This window comes from Sceloporus undulatus, chromosome 1 (genome assembly GCF_019175285.1).
Source record: "Sceloporus undulatus isolate JIND9_A2432 ecotype Alabama chromosome 1, SceUnd_v1.1, whole genome shotgun sequence".
Taxonomy (NCBI): Eukaryota; Metazoa; Chordata; class Lepidosauria; order Squamata; family Phrynosomatidae; genus Sceloporus; species Sceloporus undulatus.
Genome location: NC_056522.1, coordinates 175,427,321 through 175,438,822, shown reverse-complemented (window position 1 = coordinate 175,438,822; position 11,502 = coordinate 175,427,321). Strand labels below are relative to the sequence as shown.

The 11,502-nt window shown below is 43.8% G+C and overlaps 1 protein-coding gene across 5 annotated transcripts in view; it reads right to left on the bottom strand.

Moving 5' to 3' along the window:
• COMMD1 (copper metabolism domain containing 1) overlaps positions 1–10,399 on the bottom strand; it is a 102,575-nt gene extending 92,176 nt beyond the window's left edge. For all 5 annotated transcript variants that reach the window (XR_006101399.1, XM_042445387.1, XM_042445389.1 and 2 more), the window contains exon 1: positions 10,186–10,399. Coding sequence is in view for 4 of the 5 variants with exons in the window: in XM_042445387.1 (XP_042301321.1) it covers positions 10,186–10,365 (180 nt within the window). In the remaining variant the exon portion in view is untranslated. The remainder of the gene's footprint in view (positions 1–10,185) is intronic.
• Between the last annotated feature and the right edge of the window lie 1,103 nt (positions 10,400–11,502).

Genomic DNA, 11,502 nt, shown 5'->3' with positions numbered 1-11,502 from the left:
CTGTTCGACAGTGGCACACACTCCCTCAAAATGTAGTGGAGTGTCCTCCTCCAACCACCATCTTGAGGGGGAGAGAGGCCTTGCAATTTTTTGTATTGTTTTGGAATTTTATTGTACACCGCTATGATCACTGCGGAATAGCGGTCTATAAATAAAAAATATTATTATTATTATTCTTTGGAGGTATTTAAACAGAGGCTGGATGGCCATCTGTCAGGTATGCTGTGATTGAGATTTCCTGCATGGCAGGGGGTTGGACTGGATGGCCCTTTTGGTCTCTTCCAACTCTATGATTCTATGATTCTAGGAAGGCACAGAACAAAAACAAGAATACTGTAGTTACTTCCAGCTTCACCAGAACCTTGCATGACTGTCAGTGGTGGATTTATATGTCTATGCAACTATGGAGTCTATGCAGCTAAACTCACTATTCCATTGTACAAGTATTGAACAGACAACCCAACATCATTCACAGAAAATGCTAGAGCTAGAAGGCAGCTTGCATGTGAAATCTGCAATGTGCCTTGTTTGTGTGCTTCCAGAGAAGATCTTTGGTGTGAGCCAGCAAGACAACTATTAATAGTCTTAAATGTTGTTCCTTACATCAGCAGAGGGTTCTTGATGTGATTTTAATTTCTTTCCTTGATTAGTAGACATTAACAGGTTAGATGGTTAATTGGCATGGTACATTACGTACAAGGCCTCAAATTGAATTAGGTACCAGAACACTAGATATAAATTATTTTCTATTAAACCAAATAGTGCGGCAACTTAATAGACCAGCTTTCCACTGACTTGAGCTGTGTGTTCATAATGAACCTATTTGCAAAAGGCTCAAGAAAACAGAAACATGCACCATGTAGACTTAATCACGAGTTAATGAACATTAAAAATGTCAAACATTTTTTAAAATGTGAAGTCAAAGGCTTTCATGGCCGGCATCCATAGTTTTTTGTGGGTTTTTCAGGCTATGTGGCCATGTTCTAGAAGAGTTTCTTCCTGATGTTTCGCCAGCATCTGTGACTGGCATCTTCAGAGAATGCTAACCTGGAAGAGAGTGGGTATATATATACTGTGTGACCCACAGGGTCCTCCTCACCCAGGGTCACAGTACACCCACTGTCTTCCAAATTTCTCAAGGAAGAATATGGTAAAATGCCACAAACTGATGGCAATACATTTCAAACCCAAGAGCAACCTCTAAATTGGAAGCCTCTTAGCAACTCTGCTTCCCAGCCTTTTTGATTTCAAATAGTTCTTTGCCCTCATGTTTCCAAGCCTCTTCCGTCTAGGTATAAGTTTCCACTTTCAAGAGCCAAGATGATCTGCTGACGCATTGCCGTTTAATTTTGTAGCAACCATTGTTATATAACCAAGTCATACCATAGCTACAGAGAGGATATGAATTATAACACATTAAAGTTTGTAATATTAAGTATGCATGTATCTAATTAGAATAGACGTATTCTGGCTGTTCAAATCTTCTTTTGACCCATTCCTAAACTCACAAAATATGTCAGCTCACTACTGGTCCCACTATCACTACTATTCCTGAACAGTTTTTTTAAAACCCTCATAGGCCATTCTGTCTATGAAACTGTTTTTAAAAGCTGCAGTTAATTAATTCATTGTCTCTGTCATTTGTAAAGCTTTCTTTTGCAGCTGTTTTATTACAAAGTAGAATACATATGGTTCCCAGGGGCTCTACCATCCAACAACGGCCAGAAACATATCTACATCAATCATGTTGAATCAAATACCTTCGAACTATATCCTGTCTCTATTGCTGACTTGCTCTACACTTGGTTAAGTAGAAACACCCACAACATGAAAAAGGCTAAAGATTCATTCATGTTGGATGGCCTTGTACCTTTTGATGTTCACAGTGATTTTCCATTCCTGTGATAATCCAGTCACATCTGAATAGGCACAGATGAGTAATATGCAGCCCCCAAAAAGAGACAACTTCTGCTTTTGCTCATAGAGGTAAATGTTTGTGAGAAGACAACAGCAGTCATTTTGCTTCCTTGGGCCTTTGCTGTCTTAATTATAAATATGTGATATGGCTTTATTTTGAGACAAGACATCAACTAGAAAAATGATCCAAAGTAGGGATGGGCAAATATGGCTCTTCCAATGTTTTCAGCCTATAGATGCCATCAGTCCTAGTCATCCCAGTCAGCAATGATGTGTTAGAAGAGCTTCTGTCCAAAAGCATCTGAAAGGTTATAGCTACTGTGTTGTGTGGCAGCTAAAAAAGCCAATGCAATCCTAGGCTGAATCAATAGAAAAATAGTGGCTATATCAAGGGAAGTAATAGTACCAGTCTATTCTGCATTGGTCAAGCCTCACCTGGTATACTGTGGCCAGTTGTGGGCACCACAATTCAAAAATGATAATAATTAATTAATAATTTAATTTATTTCTATACCGCTATTCCAGGGATCACAGCGGTGTACAACAGCAAGTAAAACATACATGATGTTGACAAGTTGCAGCATGTCCAGAGGAGGGTGATCAAAATGGTGAAAGGTCTAGAAGTCATGCCCTATGAGGAACGACTTAGGAGGCTGGGAATGTTTAGCCTGGAGAAGAGAAGGTTAAGAGGTGATATGATAGCTCTGTTTAAATATTTGAAGGGATGTCATATTGAGGATGGTGCAAGGTTGTTTTCTGCTGCTGCAAAGAGTAGGACACGGAGCAATGGATGCAAACTATAGAAAAAGAGATTCCACATAAACATCAGGAAGAACTTCCTGACAGTAAGAGCTGTTTGAACGTGGAACACAGACCCTCAGAGAGTGGTGGAGTCTCCTTCTTTGGAGGTTTTTAAACAGAGACTGGGTGGGCATTTATTGTGGTGCTTTGATTGTGTGTTCCTGCATGGCAAGAGGTCAGACTGGGTGGCCCTTGAGGTCTCTTCAAATTCTATGATAGTATGATTTTACTATGCCATGGTATTTGATGGGACTTGAGCATTCACAGATTTTGGAATCCATGGGGGTGGGGGTGGATCCTGGAACCAAACCCTACTGGATACCAAGGGCCCACCATAGTCAAAGGTGGTTTTCCCTGTTCATTCCTATGAAATCCAAAGAAGAAATAAATACATAGAATGGCTTCAAAGGTCTTAGCTGAAATGCAATACATGACCAGCTCATTTTATATATCAGGCAAAAACAGTCATAAGAGGAGAGAGCTAAGGAGCTGGATAGGCTTAGCCTGGAGAAGAGATGGTTAATAGGTGATATGATAGCCCTGTTTAAGTATCTGAAGGGGTGTCATATTCAGAATGGAGCAAACTTGTTTTCTGCTGCTCCTGAGTACAGGACACGGAATAATGGATGCAAGCTACAGGAAAATAGATTCCACCTCAACATTAGGAGGAACTTCCTGACAGTAAGGGCTGTTCGACAGTGGCACACACTCCCTCAGAATGTAGTGGAGTGTCCTTCTTTGGAGGTCTTTAAACAAAGGCTGGATGGCCATCTGTCAGAGGTCCTTTTATTGTGATTTCCTGCATGGCAGGGGGTGGACTGGATGGCCCTTGTAGTCTCTTCCAACTCTATGAGTCTATGTTTCTATGAAAAGAACAGGAAGTAGGAAGTAGGAATAAACTGACAATTCTCACAATGAAGGCTATAATGTGTGGCCACTCAGATATTTGTTCTGGGATCAATGGTATTACATTTGTTTATAGCTGCTCTGAAGGTACGCAAACAGTGAGCTGGCCAGGTTTGTGGCGAAGACCAAATTTTTCAGCATTGTAAAAACAAAGTAGCAGGGCATGACAATTTGTGTGAATGGCGTCACAGGAAGTATCCAGTTCAAAATAAACCAGTCAGGGATTGACAAAAAAAGTCCCCATGCATTCTGGAGCCTCCAAGCTTATCCCATTGCATTTGCACAGATCTCTTCTCTTCATGCATTCCCTCCTAAAAAACAGAATTACAGTATGTGCACCATTTTCCCAAATGAAGAGAACTCTGGGAAGCCCTATTAGTTCTATAAAGAGGATGCTTCCAATCAAAATACTACTTCCAAGAACACTATTGTCATCAGAGGCAAAGCATATGGAACCCTGTGCCTTTACACATTTAAGTGCATTTCCAGGATGCTTCCTGGAGTGTTATTAGCTGCAGAAACACGGCTAAGGTTTTTAGTGAGCATGACATTTCATATTTTTTACTCCTGTTTAAAAGCATGTAAAATTGCATGAAAATAAGTAGGTACCACTTCAGTGTGAAGGTAACAGTGTTCTATGCAGTCATGCTGGCCACATGATTAAAGTCATCTTTCACAACTCTACCTCTTTGGCTTAGTAACAGAGATGAGTGCTGCCCCTACAGTCAGACATGACTTGACAACCTTGTCAAAGAGGAAACCTTTATCTTTACATTTAGTTAATACCCCAGAGAAGACAGTCAAAATTCAAAATGACCTTAATAGATTAGAAAGTTGGGCCAAAACTAATACAATGAATTTAAACAGGGAGAAATGTAAGGTACTACAGTTGGGCAGAAAAACATTAAATGTACAGTTATAGGATGGGGGACACCTGACTTGACAACAGTATATGTGAAAAAGATCTAGGAGTCTTAGTGGACCACATGCTGAACATGAGCCAACGCTGTGATGTGGCAGCTGAAAAAGCCAATGTTCTTCTTGGCTGAATCAATAGAAGCAAAGTGTCTAGATCAAGGGAAATAATAGTGCCACTCTATTCTGATTTGGTCATGTGTCACCTGGTATACTATGTCCACTGGTGACTTCAGTGGTATGTGCCTTGGTTATATCCTGCTCTACATGGGGCTGCCTTTGAAGAGTGTTCGGAAACTTCAGCTGGCCGAAAGAGCTGTAGCCAGGTTGTTAACTGGGGCAGGTTCCAGAGACCACACAATGCCCCTGTTGAAACAACTCCATTGGCTGCCAGTTTGTTTTCTGGCACAATTCAAAGAGCTATATTGCTCAGGTGCAGGCTATTTGGCAGACCGTACTTCCCTGTATGAAGACCCAGGCTCTGAGATCCTCTGGAGTGGCCTTTCTCTCCGTCTCCCCACCATCACAAGCATGGTTGGTAGGGATGTGAGAGAGGGCCTTCTCAGTGGCTGCCCCTAGACTATAGAATTCCCTTCACAGGGAGACCAGAATGGCTCCTTCCTTGTTGGCCTTCCGCAGACAGGGAATGGCTCCTTCCTTGTTGGCCTTCCACTGACAGGCTAAGACCTACCTTTTAAGACAGGCTTTTAAAACAGAATGTTTGTAAAGGACCGGCTTATTATTATTATTATTATTATTAACCTTTATTTATGAAGCGCTGTAAATTTACACAGCGCTGTACATGCAATCTTTTTAGTTAGACGGTTCCCTGCCCTCAGGCTTACAATCTAAAAAAGACATGATACAGAAGGAGAAGGGAGTGGTGACGAGAAAGGGTAAGAGGTCCAGCAGTTCCTCTCAACCTCCGAGGCCTGGACCAAGGCAGATGGACTGGAGGGAGGGCAAGGCTTCATAATGGATGGTTAATCATTATCCAGGGAAAATACATAATCACAAGTAGGATAATACATATACAGTACATAGGAATACAGGAAATGGATCGATAAACAGCCAACAACAGAACATCAGATAGTAAGCGACAATTATGCGATGCCTGGGAAGGCTTCTCTGAATAGGATGGTTTTCAGCTCCGTTTTGAAGCTGGTTAAAGAAGTGATGGCTCTTGCTTGTGGAGGAAGAAGGTTCCAGGAGTGAGGGGCAGCAAGTGAAAAGGGGCGAATCCGGGATGGGGCAGAGGAAATCCTGGGCTGAGACAGCAGACCTTGACTACCAGAACGGAGGGCCCTGGTGGGAAGGTGAGGAGAAAGAAGGTCTGATAAGTAAGGAGGGGCCAGTCCATGGAGGGCTTTGAATGTCGACAGCAGGAGCTTATACTGAATGCGGAAAGGGAGAGGGAGCCAGTGAAGGGATGCCAACACAGGAGAGATGTGGTCAGAGCGGAGGGTGGAAGTGATAATGCGTGCAGCTGAATGCTGGACAGAGATTAAAGGACGGAGGTGAGAAAAAGGAAGCCCAGCCAGGAGGACATTACAGTAATCCAGTCGTGAGATCACTAGGGCATGGACCAGGATCTTGGCAGTAGAGGCAGTGAGATATGGTCGGATTTTGGCAATATTGTACAAAAAGAATCTACAAGCCTTGGCTGTGGTCTGGATCTGAGGGATACACGACAGAGAAGAGTCAAAGATAAAGCCAAGACTGCGGGCTTGCTGGACTGGTTGAATGGAAATGTTGTCCACAGAGACAGAAAAGGAGTGTTGAAGGTTGGGCTTAGGAGGAAAGACAAGAAGCTCTGTCTTGGACATGTTGAGCTTCAAACGCCGATGGCGCATCCACTGTGAGACAGCTGTAAGGCAAGATGAGACTTGCTGTTCAAGCCTTGGAGAAAGGTCAGGGGCGGAAAGATACAGCTGGGTGTCATCGGCATACAGATGGTAGGAAAAGCCAAAAGAGCTAATGAGTTTTCCTAAGGACAGTGTGTAGAGAGAAAACAGAAGGGGACCCAGAACAGAGCCCTGGGGAACTCCAACAGATAAGGGAACAGGAGAAGAAGTCAGACCCCCTGCAACTACTGCAAAAGATCTGCCAGACAAGTAAGATCTAAACCAGTCGAGAACAGAGTCTGAGAACCCAAGGTCAGAGAGTATGTCAATTAGGAGACAGGCTTGGGGTGTTGTTTAATTTTCAAGTGTTTTAAACAGTTTTATCTTTTAAAAGTATATTTTGTTGCTTTAATAGCTATCTATTTTAATATTGTAATCATTCCTTTTTAATGCATTTCTTTGTTTTTAACTGAATTGGGGTTTTTTAAAAATATGTTGAGCCACTCTGGGTCCTGGTTCTGGGAAAAGATTGGGATGCAAATAAATATAATAATAAATTTGGTCGAGGATAAAGAAATTATGGTGAACAGCTGACTGAATCTTGTAAAGCTAACAGTTTATTTATTGCAAACATATTCTTCAGGCAACTATATAATGGATATCACCTGATGGCCAATATAGAAATCAGACTACATAATTGGAAGAACATGTAGAAGCTCCATTCTCTCTGCAAAAACCAGAAGCAGATTAGTACCAGCCCATCAGCTGCTACTATCAAAGGGATATTAGGATGAATGTGGAAACACTGTTTTTACATGAGAGAACACCTCTTTAGGAATGTCTAGGTCTTCCAGTGCAACTCTGTGGTCAACATCTGCCAGACATTGACCACAGAATTGCACTGGAGGAGCTACAAAGGCCTAGCAGAGTGTTCTCTCTAGGAATCTCTAGGTCCTTCAGTGCGATTTTTGGTTAAAGTTGAACTGGAAGACCTAGATATTCCTAGAGACAACATATTAATAAAATCCACGAATATTCAAACCCGCAAAAGTCAAAGCCCCAAATATGCAGGTAGAAGTGTACTGGGAAGCTCAGTTACACTAAAATTGATTTCGTACTGCCATCTAGAGACTGAAAGTGAAATTGTCCCAAGTGATAATTGAATTAGGGAAATTACTGGTAATTATGGTCTGCACTGGGAGAAAAAAAATAGTATGAGGCATTTTACCTTTCAAAAACCAGATTGTCTATTCATATATCAACATTCATTTTGAAATCCATGAAATTGTATTTTTGGGGCACCTTGTACAATTTCTTCAGTACATGGAGTCATCTGCACACATGCCCCTGCCCCCCACGCTGCCCCCACATATACCCGCACCCTCTCACCCCCCCCATGTGCACTAGCACCCTCTTGCTTTCCTCCACATTGTGCTTGTCCCCCATTCCCATCCAGGATGGCGCAGGGCGGCAGGGAGAGCGTTGCAGGGGGACCCAAACAGTGTGGAAGCAGGGACGTAGCCAGGATTTTAGGAAGGGAGTTCCAGACTAATGCCACCATTATAATGGGGCTTGGGCGCGGCAACGCAGCAGCATGCACCATTCATTTTTCTAATGGAAGGGGGGGTCCGGACCCCAAGAAAACCCCCCTCCCTTGGCTACGTCCCTGGCAGAAGGGTGTGAACGTATTGCAGCAACTTCTTACTTTTACTCTCAAGAGATGGTGGGCAACTGAACAAAGGCAGTGGCTGCTTTCATGCACTGTGCGTAGCCAAGAGAAGGCAGTGCATGTTTGTCTCTAAATCTAAAGTGATATTTACCATCCTTTCATAGATCAGTCTCCATGCTAAAAAATAAAAGGATACAAATCTGACCATTAAAAAACAGTGTGAAAACATTGCAGGAATCATTGCTGCTGCCTTGAAAGTTACATCCACCCACGCAAAAGAATCTTAGTGGGAGACTTCTATATGAAACTGATGAACTACAATTACTCTGATCTTTTCTGTTTAGGACTCAATCAGATTTAGATTTGTTTCCCTCTACTGACATTAAATGAAAGCCAAGAAGATAATTGCCAATTATCGCTGCTTTGTTTTTCACTGCCCCTACTTGTGCATATGCTCCAGTCTTGTTCCATTTCATGAAACTGTGGCTCTAATGTTTATATGTCTTTCCTAGGATGCATCCAAACTGCAGAAATAAAATAGCTTGAAATCACTTTAACTGCCATGACACTATCCTAAAGAATCCTGGGATTTATAGTGTGGCGAGGCACCAGAGCTCTTGGACAGACCGGACTCAATACCTCACCGAACTACACACCCCAGTATTTCACAGGATGGAGCCATAACTGTTAAAGTAGTGTCAAACTGCTTCATTTCTGCAGCATGGCAATGCTGATAGTCTATACGTTCATAAAGGAGCCACAGGAAAGGTGTTATGGAATTTGTTATGTGCCTTCGTTTCTGATTTCTGGCGGCTCTAAGGAAAACCTATCATGGTGAGGGGGACTGCCACTACCTCTCTCTGAGGCTGAGAGAGCATGACTTGCCCAAGGACACCTTGTAGGTTTCCAAGGGTGAGTTTGGAGTGCTGGAATTCTTGAGCTGAAAATGTTAACAATTCAAAGCCTTCCGGAGTCAGCCATGGCGCAGTCGACTCTGCCAGTCCCAAAGGGATGGCAAGTGGGCACCGGCAGGAGAGCTTGCTTTTCTTCTTTCTCTTTCCAGGCAGCACTGCTCAGTGGTGCCAGCAGTGGCGTCACTAAGGTCAGCATCTCCCAGTGCCATAACTCATGGTTTCATCCCCCCATTCAACTCTTCCCATACCACACCATCCAGAATCCTTAGTCATATTTTTGTACTAATGTTACTCATTAATAGTAATTCCCATGTATCACTGATTGTAATGGCAATAGTTGCAACATAAACAACCAGCAAAGTTAAAATCATACCTTTAAAGTACAAAATCATACACACAGATGAATGTATTTATATGCACATTGTTTCATGTGGAAGGATTCCAAGATATAGTCTGTAAAGTCAGCATGTGGCGAGATCTTGTGGCACCTTTGAGACTGACAGAAAGAAGCTGGCAGAATGACCTTTTGCAGATGCCAGTCTGCTTCCTCAGATGCATCTAAGACTGTAGTCTAGGGAAGCTCATGCTGCCAACTTCTTTCTTTCAGTTGGTCTCAAAGGTGCTACAAGATCTCTCTACATATTGTTTCGTGTGGTTAAGTGAAAATTGGGTACAGTGTGATGTTTCCAAAGAAGATTTAACAATATTTTTTTAAATTAAAGGTTTTAAACATGTGTGTGTGTGTGTGTGTGTGCGCGCGCGTGTAAAATTTGTATGTTTTTAAAACCAGGGCCCCCCTTTCTCTCTTCCTACTGGGCTTCCTCCCACTCACACCATCTCTTCAGCATTACTGAATTTATAGTGCTGCTCTACCACTTGAACTGCTCTGGCTGCCTCCTGTTGCATGCTGGGATTTGCAGTTCAAGGAGGGACCATTTAGAATTCTCAGCCTGAGAGCTATTGGCTTCACTGGACTACAAGACCCATAATGCAACGGGATGCAAACAGAGCAGTGAAAGTAGTAGAGCAGCACTATAAGAGGGTAGTGCAGTAATGTGGTAAAAAGTCTATGGAATTCTGGGAGTTGGAGTTTGTTGTGGGCCCACAACAGACTCCAACTCCCAGAATTCCATAGCAATGAGCCAAACAAAGACTAAAAGCGCTGCCAAACCGGGTTATCTCTCTAGTGCGGATGTAGCCAGAGTCTCCCATCCCTCACCTTGAGGAGGCCGGCGGCCTTGGCTCGCAGGGCGGCGAACTCCTGCGGGGCCATGTCCGGGTAGAGCTGCTCCCTCAGCAGCTCCTCCGTGATCTCCTTGTTGCCGTAATAGGCGGCCTGGGCGACGCCATTCAAGAGCCCAAGGAAAGGCTTGGAGGCTTCCGCAGCAGGAGCCGCCATTTTAGGCCAGGCCGCTGAGCCAGGCCTAGGGCGCCCCCTGCTGGCCCTAGTAGCAGCTGCCATTGAAAAGCCTTGGGGTCACGTCCAGGGTCCTCCATTTCAGGCTTCTGTCCGGGAGGAAGTTCATAACGTCCTCCAATTTTGAGCATTGGGACTCCCAAACTGTGCTCTTTATTAAGGGATTTTTAGGGACTTCAGCTCCCAGAATCCCAGGCTGTTGGTCAAAATGGCTGAGGCTTCTGGGAACTGAAGTCCAAAGTCTCTTACTTAAAGGGCACAGTTTGGGGACCACTGCTGAACCCTTGATATCATAACAGTGGTCCCTAAACTGTGCCCTTGATTAAAGGATTTTGGACTTCAGCTCCCAGAATCCCAGAATATTGGCCAACATAGCTGGGGTTTCTGGGAGCTGAGGTCCAAAATCTCTTAAAGGGCACAGTTTGAGGTCCACTATCCTAAGGTGATTCTATCATGAGGTTACTTTTCAGATTTAGAATCATAGGCCCAGTACAGACTGTCGAAAAGCAGAAGTCTGGGGCCAATTTTAGGGCTAGGGGTTGCAGAGCGACTGCATGCTCCTGAGCTCTACTGCGCGGCCACGGCACCATCATGGCGCAGCCCCATCCACGTGGGGCCTGCTGTGATGATGCAAGCATGGCACAGCAGCTAAACGGTGCGATGGCGTGCATGTATCATTGCGGTGTGTGAGTGCTCCATAAGCGCACTCATGGCAGACCCACCGCGCAGACTAAAAAGAGCCTGCTTTTAGTGAGTTCTTTTTAGTTCTGAAGGAGGCCGCAGTGTTTGGTTGGTGCAGCCTCTGTCAGGAGTTAAAACGGGCGGCACCAGCCTGCCTGATTGGGGTGGTGTGTCAAGCCCCATAGAATAGAATCATAGAGTTGGAATAGACCTCCAGGGCCATCCAATCCAAACCCTGTCATGCAGGAAGACACAATCAAAGCACCCACAATAGATGGCCATCCAGCCTCTCTTTAAAGACCTCCAAAGAAGGAGACTCCACCACTCTCCAAGAGAGTAAGTTGTACTGTTAAACAGCTCTTACTGTCAGGAAGTTTCTCCTAATGTTGAGGTGGCATCTCTTTTCCTCTGTTTGTTTAGAGAAGGTTTGCCACTGCC